This window comes from Eumetopias jubatus, unplaced genomic scaffold, assembly GCF_037043125.1.
Source record: "Eumetopias jubatus isolate StellerSeaLion01/CBP00866 unplaced genomic scaffold, mEumJub1_p1.0 scaffold_13, whole genome shotgun sequence".
NCBI lineage: Eukaryota > Metazoa > Chordata > Mammalia > Carnivora > Otariidae > Eumetopias > Eumetopias jubatus.
Window position 1 is genome coordinate 53,650,440 of NW_028274819.1, and position 17,884 is coordinate 53,668,323.

Below are 17,884 nucleotides of genomic sequence, written 5' to 3' on the forward strand. Positions count from 1 at the left end.
AAAATCTTTAAAAAATCAGGCAGAGGGCGCGCCTGGGTGACTCAGTCGTTAAGCATCTGCCTTCGGCTCAGGTCATGATCCCAGTGTCCTGGGATCGAGCCCCGCATCGGGCTCCCTGCTCTGCGGGAAGCCTGCATCTCCCTCTCCCCCTCCCCCTGCTTGTGCTCCCTCTCTCACTGTGTCTCTCTCTGTCAAATAAATAAAATCTTTAAAAAAATAAAATAAATTAGGCAGAGGATCTGAGTGGACATTTTTCTCAAGAAAACATATACAGATGGCCAGCACTTACAACGAAATGATGCTCTACATCACTAATCAGAAATTCAAATCAAAGCTATAATGAGATACCACCTCATCCCTGTTAGAATTGGCTATTGTCATAAAGATAAGAAATAACAAGTTTGGTGAGGATGTGGAGAAAAGGGAACCTTTGTGCACCGTTGGTGGGCATGTAAATTGGTGTGGCTACTTTGGAAAACAATATGGAGGTTCCTCAAAAAATTAAAAGTAGAATTACCATATGATGTAGCCATTCCATAATTATCTAGATTATTCCATAATTATCCAAAGAAAACAAAAACACAACTCGAAAAGAAATATGCAGCCCCATGTTCATTGCAACATTATTTACAATAGCCAAGATAGGGAAATGAAATCAGTGGATGAATGGATAAGGGAAATGTGTGTGTGCGTGTGTATATATATGCATTGTATACATATACAATGGAATATTACTCAGCCATAAAAAAGAATGAAATCTTACCATTTGCAACAATATGGATGGACCTCAAGGCATTACGCTAAGTGAAATAAGTCAGAGAAAGACAAATACTGTATGATCTCACTTGTATGTGGAATCTTTAAAAAAGAAAATGGCTTATAGATACAGAGAACAGATTGGTGGTTGGCAAAATGAGTGAAGGGAGTCAAAAGGTACAAGCTTCCAGTTATGAAATACTTAAATAAGTCATGAAGGTGAAATATACATTACACATATATACATGTGTACATGTGTGTGTGTATACAAATATACATTAACCATACTAAAGCATGCAACTCTTGTTCTCAGGTTGTGAGTTCAAGCCCCACGTTGGATGTAGAGATTGCTTAAAAATAAAATCTTTAAAAAAACAAAGTTGCTAATAGAGTAAATCTTAAAAGTTCTCATCACAAGAAAAAGAATTCTGTAACTCTGTATGGTAACAGATACTAACTAGACATTGTGGTGATCATTTTGCAATATAAACAAGTATTGAATCATTTTGTGTACCTGAAATTAACATAATATTATAGGTCAATTATGTCTCAAATTTTTAAAAAAGAAAACAAAAAAACACCACCAGAAATCTCTGGGGAACTGAAGCAAGACATTTTTCACATTTTCTTCGGAGAATTTCAAGATACCTACTTGTAATTCTCTAGTCTGACCCAACATTATTTCCCCTTCCTTCCTGTTTTAGATTTCTGCCATGTTAGCTCTGTACTTTTGAGAACCATATAGTTGTGTAGACAGAGTGTTTAATGTTTTGTTTCTTCAGATGCCATCATTAATGAGAACTATGACTACCTGAAGGGGTTCTTGGAAGACCTGGCACCTCCAGACCGCAGCAGCCTAATCCAGGACTGGGAAACATCTGGGCTTGTTTACTTGGACTATATTCGGATCATTGAGATGCTTCACCAGATACAGCAGGTACCTGGATTCCTTAAACTACTACTAGGTTTTCCTTTTCCCTGGCCCTTAAAGCCACAGAGACCTCAAAAGGTCTGAGCAACCACTTGAAAAACTCATTGGCAGAGAACTGTCAGTGCAGGAGGGACATTTTGATGAGGCTAATTTGCTGTAGTCACTATGACAGCTATATCAAAACTTAAAAAAGCTTCTGTTTTGTGCTTATTACCAAGTAGTATGTACAGTAGACATTCCTGAGGTTTGTCCACTTATAGTCTCCTCCCCTTGTCCAGCCCTCCTTTGAGTGAAAGGCTCAGGGATGAGAGAGATAGTAAGGTCAGAGATTTGGTGAAGGTCATAATTGTTTCACACATCATTTGGCACGTTTTAACATTACAAGTATTACAGTTTTTTTTTCCAGATTTATATCCATTTATTTTTTTTAATAATTTTTTATTGTTATGTTAATCACCATACATTACATCATTAGTTTTTGATGTTTCAGTTTTTTTTTTAATCTTCATCAAAATGTATTGGGGTCAGTCTCAGTAGTCATAAGATAGGCCTCAATTGCTTATAGCACAAAGACCAGACTCTCAAACATAGAATTCAAGCCCACATAGAGGTTTTTACCTGTCACTCCTGCCTTCTAACAGTGTTACCCCATCTTCCAGTTGCCAACCTGCTCTGCTCTCATCACACTAAATTACTCAGTGGTGTTTCCAGCAAAGCTTGTTTTATTTCACTCTTTAGCACACACACTCATCCTTTAAGATCTACATTGCTGTAAACTCTACTTTGTTCTCCTTTTCCCCTAAGAAATGTTAATCGCACTTTCTTTTTTACTGTCAAAGCACTTGGTACATTTGTTTACTGACTTTATTATATTACTTACCCACCTGTCTTTAGGTTATCATCAGCTCCTTTTGGGGAGATCTTTAAAATTAAAGGCAATAGAGTATAGAGGGTAAGAATCAAGTTCTGTAGCCAGTCAGGTTCAATTCATGGTTCCCTCCCTCACTAGCTATGTGACCTTAAGCAAAAAAATTAGCCTCTCTTTGTCTCCTCTGAAAAGTGGGGGCGGGGGGGAGGTGGAGCACAGATTATCGTAGATATCTGACAGTTGTCATAACAATTAAAATATACTTAAAGTGTTTTAGCAGACTATATAAAGTGCTTAGTAATATCTGTTATCCTTATCAAAATCCCTCCTCACACAGTGCCTGGCATATAATATGCATAATTTATTATTTGTTACACTTTTAGGATAAATTAATATTATTTGCTACACTTTTAAAAATTAAGAGCATCACCTCTATTATCACTGAAGAAAACTCTTTTCTAGTTGAACATTAATACATTTATACAACCTAGTTTTTGAGAACTTACTATGTCCCAAGTACTGGTGGATTTGGGTGATATAAAGGTAAGCAGTCGTATATGTTTTGCCCTTACCAAAGTAACAGTTTTGGTGAGGAAGATATATATATGGGTAAGCCAGCAGTTATTATAGAATGTTAAGTGTAGGGATTAAGCAAAGAGTGTTTTGTAGCAGCACATAAACGGAGTACCTAACCCAGTCTGAGGGAGTCGATAAGACTTTCTAGAAGTGGCACCTAGGCTCCTAAGGATGAAAAAGGAGGATGGGTGGGAAAGAACGCTTCAACAGAGGGAATAGCATGAGTATAAGTCTAGAGATTAGAGCGATCATAGTGCTTCCAGGGGACTTGGTTTTTGTTTTTGTAAGATATTTAGTCATTCATTTTGTCTGTTCATTTATTTATTTTATTTATTTATTTATTTAAAGCGTGAATGAGTGGGGGAGGTGCAGAGGGGGAGAGAATCTCCAGCAGAGTCCATGCTGACATGGGGCTCAGTCCCAAAACCCTGAGACCATGACCTAAACCGAAATCGGGAGTCAGCCACTCAGCCGACTAAGCCACCCAGGCAACTCTCCAGGGAACTTTTAATAAGGTGGTTTGGAGTGGAAAGGGGAGCGTGTAGGTGTAGTAAAGCCACAGAGTCTCTCACCTGGACTGCTATAGTAGACACCATGCAGCAACCAGGGTTATTTTTCTAATGCACAAGACATACCATCTCACTCTCGTCTAAAACCTTCCAGTGGATTCTCATTTCACTTAGAATAAAGTGCTCCTTAGCAAGTCTTACAAAGCTCTGCATCAATAATTCTTACCTTTTTTTTTTTAAAGATTTTATTTATTTATTTGAGAGAGAGAATGAGAGATAGAGAGCACGAGAGGGAAGAGGGTCAGAGGGAGAAGCAGACTCCCTGCTGAGCAGGGAGCCCGATGTGGGACTCGATCCCGGAACTCCAGGATCATGACCTGAGCTGAAGGCAGTCGCTTAAGCAACTGAGCCACCCAGGCGCCCCAATTCTTACCTTTGTTTGCTATGGACCTCCGTAACAGTCTGGTGAAGCTCATGGATGGCTGTCTAATGTGTTTTAATGCATAAAATTTAAATTCATGGGATTACAAAGGAAACCAATATGTTAAAATACAGTTATCAAAATATTAAGAACTTAAGGTAATTAAGTGGTTTATTTAACATCTTAAATTTAACAAGCCTTGCAGTGGATCTCCTAACTACTCTTAATTTTGAAGTACTATATTTAAAAATCACTAACAACTGTAATGTAATATGAAAATAGCCGTGATGTCTGTTGATGACAAAGTCTCAGTTATTGCTTGACATCTACATTAATAATTAAACGCTAATGTTTAGTAAAAAGTTAGTAAAAATAAATGCTATTTTTCTCAGTCCAAGGTCACAGACTCTGAATACTGAGGACCTCCAGTTGCGATCCTCTAGTGTATAAAACTTCTCCAGTTTTATCTTCTTCTCTCCTCCTCTTTAAACTCTGCATTTTACCCACCTAAACTTTCTTTGCATTTGCATCTTGTAGTTTTAGCTGTTCTCTTTGCCTAGAAAGCTTGACCCTCTCCTTGTTGTTCAGGTCTCCGCAAAGATATGACCTTCCTCAGGGAAACCTTTTCTGATCTCCCAATCTGAAGTACCATCCAGTTTTTCTGCCATATCACCCTGCTTGAATGATCTGCATAGCTTGTGATTCTTCAACTTTATCTCTGATAGTTTCTTTATTTTTTATGAGTTTCTTGAGAGCAAAGACCTCATCGTATTTACCACCTTTAAAAGTCCAGTTAAAGACTTGATTCTTGGGGCGCCTGGGTGGCTCAGTTGGTTAAGCGACTGCCTTCGGCTCAGGTCATGATCCTGGAGTCCCGGGATCGAGTCCCACATCGGGCTCCCTGCTCAGCAGGGAGTCTGCTTCTCCCTCTGACCCTCTTCCCTCTCGTGCTCTCTGTCTCTCATTCTCTCTCTCTCAGATAAATAAATAAAATCTTTAAAAAAGACTTGATTCTTGTGGATAAAAGAATACTTGCAGAGGCTGGGGCGCCTTGGTGGCTCAGTCAGTTAAGCATCTGCCTTTGGCTCAGGTCATGATCAGGCTCCCTGCTCATTGGGGAGCCTGCTTCTCGCTCTCCTGCTTCCCCTGCTTGTGCACCCCCCGCCAGCCTTCAAATAAATAAATAACTACATCTTTAAAGAAAAAAATACTTGCAGAGGCATTAAATGGTAGATTCTGCAAAGCCCCCCAAAAGTCGATTCAATGAGAGAGATGCTTCGTGGAAGGGTTGGGTAAGCATTTAGAAGAGGAGGAGATGATAGGACACTTAGCAAGTAGGGTGGTTTAATGTAAGAGTTTGGGAGGGGGGCCAACCAAGAGTCATATGTGAGACAAACAGGAATAAGATGCTGCTGAAAATATTCAGAATGTAAGTAAAGAATGAAAATACAGGGTTCCTGGCTGACTCAGAAGAGCATGTGACTCTTGATCCTTGGGGTTGTGAGTTCAAGCCTCATGGTGGGGGGTAGAGACTACTTAAAAAAATAGACTTAAAAAAAAATACAGACTTTTTAGAAACATCACTGTGGCTACCATATGGTAGGGAAAAGGATGTAATGGGGATGACACTGAAGATAGTGGTCAAGCTCTTAAGATATTTCAAGTAAGAAGTAATGGTATCCCGAGCCTAGGGCACTGGCCCTGGAAAGGGGAATGAAAGATTGAAATAGTAGGCTAATGATTGAGGAATCATCAGCGTATTGATCATTGGAGCCATAGGTGGGGCACCTGAGGGGCTCAGTAGATTAAGCATCCGACTCTTGGTTTCAGCTCAGGTTGTGATCTCGGGGTCATGGGATCAAGCCTCGAGTTGGGTTCCACACGCAGCACGGAGTCTACTTGGGGTTCTCTGCCTTTCCCTCTTCCTTTCCCTCTCTCTGGTTGCACATGCGCTCGCTCTCTTTCTCTCTCTCTCTCTCTCTCAAATAAATTGATTTAAAATAATACTAAAACTTGGAGCCACAGGAGTGGATAGCAACACATAGGAGAGGGCACACAGTGAGAATAGGGCCCTGCAAGTGTTTTAGAAAGGGTTGTGAATTTGAAGTTAGGATACCTAAATTAAATGCTAGTTTGGGCTCCACTTCTTACTTACTCTCTACTCTTAAGAAGTCCTACAATCGCTCTAAGCCCAGATTTATCTAGATTTTTGGCGCCATGTTAAAGCTTGCTAGTTACATGTTTCATTAATGCTGATCTGAAAGCTTGCCCAGTTCAAGGCTTTGTATACTGTGTTACTTGCCTCTTGTGGATTACTGCTGAGGTTGTGTTTTGTCCTCAGTGATTAGGCTGGATAGTGGTGACATGACACTGCCGGGCCAGCCTCCTGGGTTTTTTCCTGTTGTTTCAGAGTTTTGCATAGTCATTCTGTGGATGGAATTGGGGTGATGGGAGCTCTTCTTGACCTAATTGGTTTCTCTGCTCCTTTGTAGGTGGATTGCTCAGTTTATGAGCTGGAGCAATTACACACCAAAGTGATCTCACTGTGCAGCCGCATACAGCAGATGCAGTGTTACAATGCCAAGGATCTCCTGGCGCAGTCAGGTAAGCCTCCAGCCTCTCCCTGCTTCCTGCCTGCTTGCTTCCTGTCTTTATGATTATTATACCTCTGCCCCGATGCCCACCCTTACCACCCCTCATCCTTGATGCCCACTTCATTTTTTTCTCTCCAGACATGGCCAAACGTGCAGCCAACCTGCTGCGGGTGGTATGGAGCCTTCAGCGTGCCCCTGAAACAACCTCCGACTCAACACCAGACCCTCAGCGAGTCCCTTTGGGCCTCTTGGCTCCCCACGTTGGCCAGCTCCCCATGCCTGAGGACTATGCCTTGGAGGAACTGCGCGGCCTCACACAGTCCTACCTGCGAGAATTGACTGTTGGGAGTCAGTGAAGCCCACCACACTCACATGCTCATTCACACTCACCACACAGAGATCCCCTGCATTGAGTTGGTTGGCACTGTTTGCCATTCTCTTGGTTGGCTCTGGAACCCATCTTTGTTTCCTGCTGCCCCAAGCAGCATCCTCCATTTGTTCAGGGCTTTTCTTAATACTGAACAAAGTATAAGGGCTTTAGAACCCAAAAAAGGAGCCAAGTCTCTTTTTTATCATCTTTAAGACCATTCTTTCCCCTCACCCTTTCTAAAAAATGGTCAATAAAATAACCTTTCACAGAATTCCCCCCAGAGAACCAGGGAATGCTTTCCCCCTCTCGGGTGTTCTGAATCTTGTGACCCTCTGTGCCGACCTGCTACCCTACTCCTACCTCAGCCCTTTTATACTAGGACAGATGTGTTGATCAAGAACCGTCCTTCCTTAACAGATAAACTCTCCACAGAAGGAAGGAGAGTTTGTCTCTTAAGTAGGTTGATGAGTTAACACTGTTGTAGAGTCAAAAGAGGGTTGGACTGAGTTAGGAAGCAGAACATAGTCATTTCTGACTTATATAGGGTAGAAGTGAGTGCCTGCCATGGAGGGATGAATCTTCAAGGCTTGTTTGTTCCCGCCTTGAATGTTCCATGAACATCAAACCTTTCCTACTATGTGCAGGAACTCTTGGTCACAGACTCCATGTCCCTGGGAAGCTCCAGAATTCAGTTTGGTCCCTGGTTTTCGGTCATCTTGCCAGGCTTCCTGTCTGGGTTTGCCTGAAGAGTTTGGATAAAACGTGGCAGGTTGGGTAGCCCTCCCTGTCCTTCCTATTCTAGCCCAAAGCATTTCCCACCCACTGTCTCCAGTCCCAGAACATAGAACCATTACTGAGGCAGGCAAGGAGCTGGGCTTTACGGGCAGGAGAAGGGCCTTTGCTACACTGCTCTCAGCTTGGGGAGTCCCCGGTAAAGGCCTGCGACAGCTGGTATTAGGGCTGTCGTGGATAACATGGCCACCTCTGGGTCTTTATGCATGAAGATTATGTAAAGGTTTTTATTAAAAAGTATATATATATATATAAATAAATGATCTAGATTATTTTCCTCTTTTTCTGAAGCTACTTTCTTAAAAAAATAAATAAAATGTTTATAGCATTCCTGCTCTTGGCTTTCCCTTTGTGTTTTTTGAGCCTTCTTACTCCAAGGATCTTTACAGTGGCCTCAGTTGATTTGCAGTCTAAAGGGAGATGGGTCATGGGTTAAAGAAACAGTCAAAGGCTAAATTTATTAGGGAAAATTTAGGGTGAGGGGGTTGAGATTATTAATTAATCCTAACTACATATATATATACATATATATATTAAGATTTTATCCATTTATTTGAGAGAGAGCTCGAGGAGGGGGAAGGGGGAGCAGCAGAGAGAGAGGGAGAAGTAGACTCCTCGCTAAGCAGGGAGCCCGATGCAGGGCTTGATCCCAGGACCCTGGGATCATGACTTGAGCCGAAGGCAAACGCTTAACCATCTGAGCCACCCAGGTGCCCCTGACTGCTTATATTTATATAAATACATTTATAAGCATATATTTATGTGTTTGGCTTCCCAGTGGGGGATAAGGGAAGAGTCTCATTGCCCTTAGGAATATACTTAGGATTCAAAGCCTGGCTCTTCTATTCTGGGGGTTTTGTTTGTTTTTAAATTTTGGGTCACACTTCACTCTTAATTTCATTTCCCATTGTGTAAAGGGGATGATGATCTTGAATGTTGCTGCTAAACACAGCTGTTTTCCAGAGGGAATGCATAAGTCTGATGCGTACTATTTGGATTTTTTTTTTCCTGTTAAACTGAAGGTGTGAGCAAATTCCAGTTAGGATTACGCCAAAGACACTGGGACATGAGGAATTTGGAGATAAAGCAGAGTGGATCTGGGGCTTCCCTTTAATTTAGACCCCCAAGGACAAGGGTAACTCCTGGGAATCTCCCTCCATTACTGACTGTGAACCTGAGTCACAGAGCGTTGCTGGGCTTCTGGCAAAGAAGTCCTCTTGTGGTTTCCTTGTGAGAGGTGTTTTGTGAAAAGAGAGTGTGCTATAGAAATGGTTAGCTTTCCGCTGGCCTCGCCCCCACACGCGCCGGCCGCGGCCGCCCCCGGGCAGTGCGGGGAGCGCGTGGAGCGCGGGGAGCGCGGATCCCGCGGCGGCGGCGGCGGCGGCACGGCGCGGCTCAGGCGTCGGAGCGGGCGGCCGCGGGCGCCGCCGCCTCCTCCTCCATGGCTGTTTACCCGGCTGCATTGTGGGAGTTTGACCTCCGCCGCCGCCAACCGCCGCCTCAGCTTGCGCCGCCGCCGCCGCCGCCGCCGCCGCCGCCGCCGCCGCCGCCGCCGCCGCCGCCGCCCCCGCCGCCGCCGCCGCCGCGCACGCCATGGGAGCCGTGACTGACGACGAAGTCATACGAAAGCGTCTCCTAATTGATGGAGACGGTGCTGGAGATGATCGGAGAATCAATCTGCTCGTGAAAAGTTTCATTAAATGGTGCAACTCCGGGTCCCAGGAAGAGGGATACAGTCAGTACCAACGTATGCTGAGCACACTGTCCCAATGTGAATTTTCAATGGGCAAAACTTTGCTGGTATATGATATGAATCTTAGAGAAATGGAAAATTATGAAAAAATTTACAAAGAAATAGAATGTAGCATTGCTGGAGCACATGAAAAAATTGCTGAGTGCAAAAAGCAAATTCTTCAAGCAAAGAGAATACGAAAAAATCGCCAAGAATATGATGCTTTGGCGAAAGTGATCCAGCACCATCCAGACCGGCATGAAACATTAAAGGAACTAGAGTCTCTGGGAAAGGAACTAGAGCATCTTTCACATATTAAAGAAAGTGTTGAAGATAAGCTGGAATTGAGACGGAAACAGTTTCACGTTCTACTTAGTACCATCCACGAACTTCAGCAAACACTAGAAAATGATGAAAAGCTCTCAGAGGTAGAAGAAGCTCAAGAAAGCACCATGGAAACAGATCCTAAGCCATAAACAGACTAATAATGTTCACCCTTCCCAAGAATGCAGAAATAACATGCTCCTAGTGCGTTTAGAATTTGTTGTGCTCTTGAGCTATTTAAAGTTTTGGCAGTGGACTACTTTGCTTTTAAATACTAATGCACAGTTCATTCCTATTTCTTTACACAAAGGAAAAAACTTCAGTATAAATTTGTTTGTATTGAAATGTCTTTTTTGTTCTTAAACTTAAAAGGTAGGAAGCGATACCCAAAAATGTTTAATAAAATGTTCTCAAGCCAGATATGTTTGTGCTCATTAGTATTCTAGGTAGTTTTTAACTGGTAAGACTGGTTCGTTTATAAAATAAGTTGAAGATTGTGAGAAAGTGGCATTTCTAGGATGTACGTGAAAAAAATGAGTCAGTCTGGAAATTGTTACCATCTTTGAAAATGTAGTTCATGAATAGGCTTCATGAGGGCTGTGAACTTGTGAAATTATGTATGAAATGTTTGTGGTATGTGCTCATTTGGGGAGAGGTTGCCCGATCCTAACAATCAGTGGTATAAGAGGTAATTACAAGATGCAAATTAAATCAATATGCATTGCCTTCTAGATCTCACTCCGTAATGCTTAAGCAGTGTGCTTGTTAAATGTTTTGATGATATGTTTTCTTCTACTGTTTCATTATTTAGGAGTCATTTTCAGTAGGAAAAACATATTGACAAAGAAAAAGTTGTTTCAGAAAAATAGACTGTTAAGATGGTCTTGGGGCACCTGCGTGGCTCAGTCGGTTAAGCGTCTGCCTTCAGCTCAGGTCATGATCTCAGGGTCCTGAGATCAGGCCCCACATCAGGCTCCCAGCTCACTGGTGAGCCGGCTTCTCCTTTTCCCTTTGCCTGCCACTCCCCCTGCTTGTGTTCCCTCCCTCACTATCTCTCTCTCTGTCAAATAAATAAATAAAATCGTTAAAAAAAAAAAAAAAAAGAAATGGTTAGCTTTGAGAAGTGTTAAGAATTGTGAATATGGGCAGTATTTACTCTTACAACTAGTATTTCATGTATGTATATATATATATATATATATATGGCTCTAAGTCAAATGTTTATCATAGCTGTGTTACATCAGAGACAAGTTACAGTTCAAAGTTAATGATAAAGATGACAAAGAAGCTTTTCTATATTTCAAAATTCCATTGAAATAAAAAAAATTGGGGGCACCTGGGTGGCTCAGTCAGTTAAGCGACTGCCTTCGGCTCAGGTCATGATCCCGGGGTCCTGGGATCGAGCCCCGCGTGGGGCTCCCTGCTCAATGGGGAGCCAACTTTTCCTTCTCCCTCTCCCACTCCCCCTGTTTGTGTTCCCTCTCTCACTGTCTCTATCAAATAAAATCTTTAAAAAAATAGTATTTCTCTAAAAAATAAAAAGTTTCTAAAAAATCTAAAAACAGGAATCCATTTTCTCAAAACTCAACAGACTTGTAGAATCATACAACATCCAAAATAAGTGTATTTCCTTGGCAGAGTGCTGGAATAATGCCAAAATCAAAGTCAGGAAAATTTTGGAGATTAAATGTTGGATTAGACCAGCCAAGGCCTGCAGAGTAGCTGTGCTTTTCAGATGTTTTACTCTGACTCAGTTGCTACTTTATATTAACAGAAAATTACTCTAGATTTTTTGTTCCGTTTTTAAAGAATCAGCTCTTCGTCTTATTGACCCAATTTTACCAGAGTTCTGTATTGTAATGATTTCTGCTTCAAACATTCATTTCTTATGTTTTCCTCAGGGCTTTTTTTAACCTTTTACTGTAGGGACTTTCACCTATGCAAAAGTAAAATGGTATAATAATTCACATTGAACATTTGTGACAATCCTCCAATATTACTTCATCTTTACTCCACTGTTATTCTACCCACCCCACAATGGTATTTCTAAGGCAGATCATTTCATCAATACCTAAGCATTTCTAACAGGTGATTTTTTTTTTTTTTTTTTTTTTTTAGAGAAGGCATGTGTGAATGGGGGGAGGGGCAGGAGGCAGGAGGAGAGGGAGAATCTTAAGCAGGCTCTACACCCAGGGCAGAGCCTGATGTGGGGCTCAATCTGATGACCCTGAGATCATGACCTGAGCTGAAATCAAGAGTTAGAGACAACCGACTGAGCCACCCAGCCACCCCACTAACAGGTAAATTTTTTTAGACACAATCACAGCACCCTTGTCCTACCAACAAAATTAACAGTAATTCCTAGATAGCAACTAATGCCCTCTGCATTTCCAAATTTCCCCAGTTGTCTCAAACTAAATTTTTATGGTTGAATTGTTTGAGATTGATTTATTTTTGAGAGAGAGAGAACCTGCATGAGCATGGTGTGGAAGGGCAGAGGGAGAGAGAATCTCCAGCAGACTCCCTCCTGAGTGGAGCCTAATGCCGGGCTCGAACCAACAACCCTGAGATCATGACCTGAGCTGAAATAAGAGTCAGACACAATCAACTGAGCCACCCAGGCACCCCATGGTTGAAATGTTTGAATTAGGATCTCAACAGGGTCCACACTGTGCATTTGATTTTTAAGTCTCAAGTATTTTAATCTATTACCAATGTTCTTCCCGCCCCCCCCCCCCCGCTGCCTTTTTTTTAATGCCCTTTGTTAAAGTAACTGGGTCATTTGTCCTTAGGAATCGAGAACCAGGACCTTCTAGGTTTGGCTGGTTGTGCCTCTACTTCCTATATACTGCTCCTTCCTATATACTCCCCTTTACTTCCTATATACTGCTGGTTAGATCTAGGGGCTTGATTAGATTCCGTTTACTTCTCTCTGCGCCCACCCTTCTCCCCAGTTAACAGATGGTGGTGTGTTTTATCACTTCAGAAGACTCATGTTTGGTTGTCCCACTTTCAGTGATGTTAAGATTATTGATTTAGGTGTTGTCAGTCTTATTCACCCTTTATATAACTTCCCATCAACCTCCCACCTAATGACAATCAGGGCTAAGAGTCATTATTTCATTATTGTATATCCCTTGTCTTTTTATATGTGTTGATTCATTATTTTCAAAATAGAAACTTAAATCATATAGTTATTGTGCAGTTAATTTTTTTTTACTTTGTGTTCCCACCCCCACCACCCCCACTGCTTCTTAAAAGTTACCCACAAATTTTTGGATTTTTTTTTCAATATAACATTTTCACCCCAAAATACAGTAAATATGTTATAAGAAATATTTTAGCATTTTTTTTTCAGGTAAACAATTTACACATCAGTCTCTAGTCAGAGACTATACTACGGAAATGAGACAGGGAAACTGAAGGGATCCCAGGAGAGAAAAAGCTGGGTTTTTTTCATTTGCTACTTTTCTGGCTTCTATTCTTGCTGGACCTGCACCCCCAACGCACTTTACATATGCCTTGTAATGCAAATAGCCTATATCCTCCTTGTAAGGGACGGAGAGTTAATGATTTCTCTAGAATAAATAACATCTAAGGAAGGACCAGGTGAGAATGACCAGAGGAAGCTATCATGTGCATTCCACACCTCAGGAGCCAGACATCTCAACACCAAGACCCCCTGGCTCCAAACAATAACACCTGGGCCCTCGTCTTTGTTCTAACCAGTTCCTGAATGCCTGAGAGGACACGTACACTAGACCACCATCCCCAATAAAACCCCCAGGCCCTGAACAAAGATGAAATTCATTTACTTTTTCTAAATCTCCCGGATACTCTTGTCTGTATCTCTCTCTCCCTAGGTATATATATTTAATAAACTGTTTCACCACCTGCTGGCTCAAATTTGATTTTTATCCCGTGTGAAGCCAAGAACCCTCTTGGCTGGTCATTTGAGAGAGAGCACACAAGTGAGGGGGAGGGGCAGGGGGAGAGAGAGAGGCAGACTCCCTGCTGAACAAGGAGCCCAACGCCAACACAGAGCTCAATCCCAGAACCTGGGATCATGACCTGAGCAGACGCTTAACCAACTCAGCCACCCAGGCGCCCCAAGAATTTGAATTGTGTGTCATATGTAGATGAATCCCAAATGTGTTGTTTTGCAAGTTGAAGCTAAACAGATAAAAAGCATGTTTAACTCTTGGGTCTCTTCTATATGTGCACTACTTCCTTGCTGTTTTGAAGCACTCTTGAAGTTAGCCTTTATTTTGCCCTTGAGGTATTCTGCAAAACTTTTTTTTTTTTAAGTAAACTCTACCCCAAACGTGGGGCTCATGACCCCAAGATCAAGAGTTGCATGCTCTACCAACTGAGCCAGCCAGTGCCCCTGCAAAACATTATTTTTAAGTGTAATTTCTTGTGCCCCCAAAAGACTGAATAATTGCTGAGGAAAATGGTACAGGAAAAAAGAATATATCTTTCACCCTCACACCAAATACCAACCACTCACTCTTAAGTCTTATCTTTCTTCTTTGGCAGGTACAGTAAACCTGCATTACATTAGTTATGAACCAACTAAATTGATTTTAATTTTATACTTTATGTTATTATATAGGAAAATTCACTTTTCTTTTGGTATGCATTTCTGTTAATTTCAACATATACAGATTTGTATAACCACTCCATAGTCATAATATAAAATGTCTGTCACCCAAAAAACTCCCTCTTCCTATCCTTTTATAGTCACACCCTACCCAAACAGTATTGAGAAAGAACAAAACTGGAGGACTCACATTTCCTGACTTTAAAGCTTACTACAAAGCTATAGTAATCAAAACAGTGTGGTATGGGCATAAAAATGGACACATAGACTAATGGACTAGAACAGAGAGCCCAGGAATAAACCCTTACATATATTGTCAAATGATTTTTGATAAGGGTGCCAAGACCATTCAATGGGAGATAGGACACTCTTTTCAACAAATGATGCTAGGAAAACTGGATATCCACATGCAAAGAAATGAAGTTGGACCTTTATCTAAACAAACACCATTCACAAAAATTAAGGATGGGTCAAAGACTTAAATGTAAGAACTAAAACTATAAAACTCTTAGAAGAAAATATAGGGCAAAAGCTTCACAACATTGGATATGGCAATGATTTATTGGATATGACTTCAAAGTGCAGGCAAAAAAATAATATATAGACAAATTGGACTTTATAAAATATTTAAAATTTTGTTCACCAAAAAAATAAATCAACTGAGTAAAAAGCAACTCATAGAATGGAAGAAAACATCTGCAAATTATATACCTCATAAGGGATTAATATCCAGAATACAAAGAGAACTCCTAGAACACAACAACAAAACCCAACTTAATAAATGGACAAAGGACTTGAATAGACATTTCTCCAAAGAAGACATACAAATGGCCAATAAGCACATGATACGATGCTCAACCACTAGTTATTAGGGAAATGTAAATCAAATACAGTGATGTACCACCTTATACCCGTTAGGGTGGCTAGTAAAAAAACAAACAAAATAAAATAACAGCTCCTGGTAAGGATGTGGAGAAATGGGAACCTTTGTACCTTGTTGGTGGGGAAAAAAAAATATTATAGCCACTGTCGAAAGTAGTATGGCAATTCCTCAAAATATAAAAAATAGAATTACCATATGACCTGGTGCTGCATTCCATTTCTGGGTATATAATCCAAAAGAACTGAAGCAAAGTCTTGAAGAAATATTTCTACTTCCATACGGAGCAGCATTATTCACACTAGCTAAAATGTGGAAGCAACCTAAGTATTCCTCAGGGAATGAATGGATAAGGAAAATGTGGTATATACATCCAATAAAATATATACAGCCTTAAAATAAGGAAGTTCTGACATGTAACAAAATGGATGAATCTTTTTCTTTTTAAGATTTTATTTACTTGACAGAGACACAGTGAGAGAGGGAACACAAGCAGGGGGAGCGGGAGAGGGAGAAGCAGGCTTCCCGCAGAGCAGGGAGCCCGATGTGGGGCTTGATCCCAGGACCCTGGGATCATGACCTGAGCCAAAGGCAGACGCTTAACTGACTGGCCACCCAGGTGCCCCAAAATGGATGAATCTTGAAGATATTATGCAAAGTGAAATCAGCTGACCTCAAAAAAAACAAATACGTGATTTAGAAGTGACTGGGTGGCTCAGTTAGTTAAGCGTCTGCCTTCAGCTCAGGTCATGATCCCAGGGTCCTGGGATCGAGTCCCACATCGGGCTCCCTGCTCGGCAGGGAGTCTGCTTCTCCCTCTCCCTCTTGTCCTCCCCCCTGCTTGTGCTCTCTCTCTGCTCACACACTTTCTCTCTCTCTAATAAATAAAATCTTTTAGAAAAAATGACAAGGGCGCCTGGGTGGCTCAGTTGGTTAAGCGACTGCCTTCGGCTCAGGTCATGATCCTGGAGTCCCGGGATCGAGTCCCGCATCGGGCTCCCTGCTCAGCAGGGAGTCTGCTTCTCCCTCTGACCCTCTTCCCTCTCGTGCTCTCTGTCTCTCATTCTCTCTCTCTCAAATAAATAAATAAAATCTAAAAATAAAAAATAAAAAAAAATAGAAAAAATGACAAATACATTATTCCACTCACATGAGTTATTAAGTCAAAATCACGGAGATAGAAAGTAGAATAGTGGTTGCCAGGGGCTGGGGGCTTGTGAATCTAAGTGTGTGTTCCTGAAGATAGAATATTCGAACTAGGGCGCCTGGGTGGCTCAGTTGGTTGAGCGACTGCCTTCGGCTCAGGTCATGATCCTGGAGTCCCGGGATCGAGTCCCGCGTCGGGCTCCCTGCTCGGCGAGAAGCCTGCTTCTCCCTCTGACCATCCCCCCTCTCATGTGCTCTCTCTGTCTCTGTCTCTCACTCTCTCAAAATAAATGAATAAATCTTTAAAAAAAAAAAAAGAATATTCGAACTAATTCACTGGGATTATAGTATAAATACCTATGGTTGACTACTGTGCATTCAGGCAATATGCTAGGCACTTGCCTTGTGTTATTGCTTGTCTCGTTTAATCCTTATTAACTTCTGAAGTGAGGACTGTTAATTCCATTATCCTGTATGAGAAAACAAACCCAGAGAGTTTCAGTATCTTGTCCAGGTCAAACAGCTCATAAGACAGAGCTGAAAGTGACTGTAAAGCCTGTGTTTTCCCTGCTACCCAATGTCACCTGTGGTGTTTGGGCATGGGGATGGCTGTAGGGAGTTGGAGATGAAGATGTGAACTGCATCTCCCGCTTTGTGGGGCTACCTGGAGCCACAAGCTCGGCTAAGGCTTAGCCCCATTCCCACCAGGATGGGAGAGGTTTGCTTGGCACAAAGTGCCTAGCCTGGACAGATGCGCTCCATCTCTCATTGAAGGCAGAGGTGACAATCTAAAGGGAGCCTCAAAGCAGGTGGGGGGATGGGGTAACTGGGTGATGGGCATTAAGGAGGGCACGTGATGTAACGAGCACTGTGTGTTATATGCAACTGATGAATCACTGAACTTTACCTCTGAAACTAACAATATGCTAGATGTTAATTAAAGGAATTTAAATAAATTATAAAAATAAAGGGAACCTCAAGAATTCAGCAGTGGGGACGCCTGGGTGGCTCAGTTGTTAGGCGTCTGCCTTCGGCTCCAGTCATGATCCCAGGGTCCTGGGATCGAGTCCCGCATCGGGCTCCCTGCTCAGCGGGGAGCCTGCTTCTCCCTCAGTCTGCCTCTCCCTCTGCTTGTGCTCTCTCTGACAAATAAATAAATGAAATCTTAAAAATATAAAAAAGAATCCAGCCATGGTGGCAGAGCTAGGAGGAAACACCATCCACGGCTCTGGCCCCTCACACCCTTAAGCCCAGTCTTTTGCAGATCCTGCCCCAGCATCTCTGCCCTCCAACGCCCCACGCTGGCCTTGAGCTGAGCCTGGGTGCCGCATTACAATTTGAATAATTCAGGTCCCAGTAACCTGAGGTGTCAGCTTCGGTTG

General features: G+C 42.0%; 2 protein-coding genes across 8 annotated transcripts in view; both read left to right on the forward strand.

The window, feature by feature from the left end:
* NUP98 (nucleoporin 98 and 96 precursor) overlaps positions 1-8,145 on the forward strand; it is a 120,425-nt gene extending 112,280 nt beyond the window's left edge. For all 7 annotated transcript variants that reach the window (XM_028115821.2, XM_028115820.2, XM_028115825.2 and 4 more), the window contains 3 exons: positions 1,539-1,693; positions 6,554-6,665; positions 6,794-8,145. In XM_028115821.2, coding sequence (XP_027971622.1) covers positions 1,539-1,693; positions 6,554-6,665; positions 6,794-7,011 — 485 coding nt within the window. In that variant the 3' untranslated portion in view covers positions 7,012-8,145. The remainder of the gene's footprint in view (positions 1-1,538; positions 1,694-6,553; positions 6,666-6,793) is intronic.
* A 1,241-nt stretch (positions 8,146-9,386) lies between these two features.
* On the forward strand, positions 9,387-10,703 carry LOC148162655 (THO complex subunit 7 homolog). The gene has a single exon (XM_088017602.1). It carries the CDS (start codon positions 9,411-9,413, stop codon positions 10,023-10,025), a length of 615 nt encoding a protein of 204 aa, XP_087873728.1. The 5' UTR covers positions 9,387-9,410; the 3' UTR covers positions 10,026-10,703.
* The last annotated feature ends 7,181 nt before the right edge of the window (positions 10,704-17,884 follow it).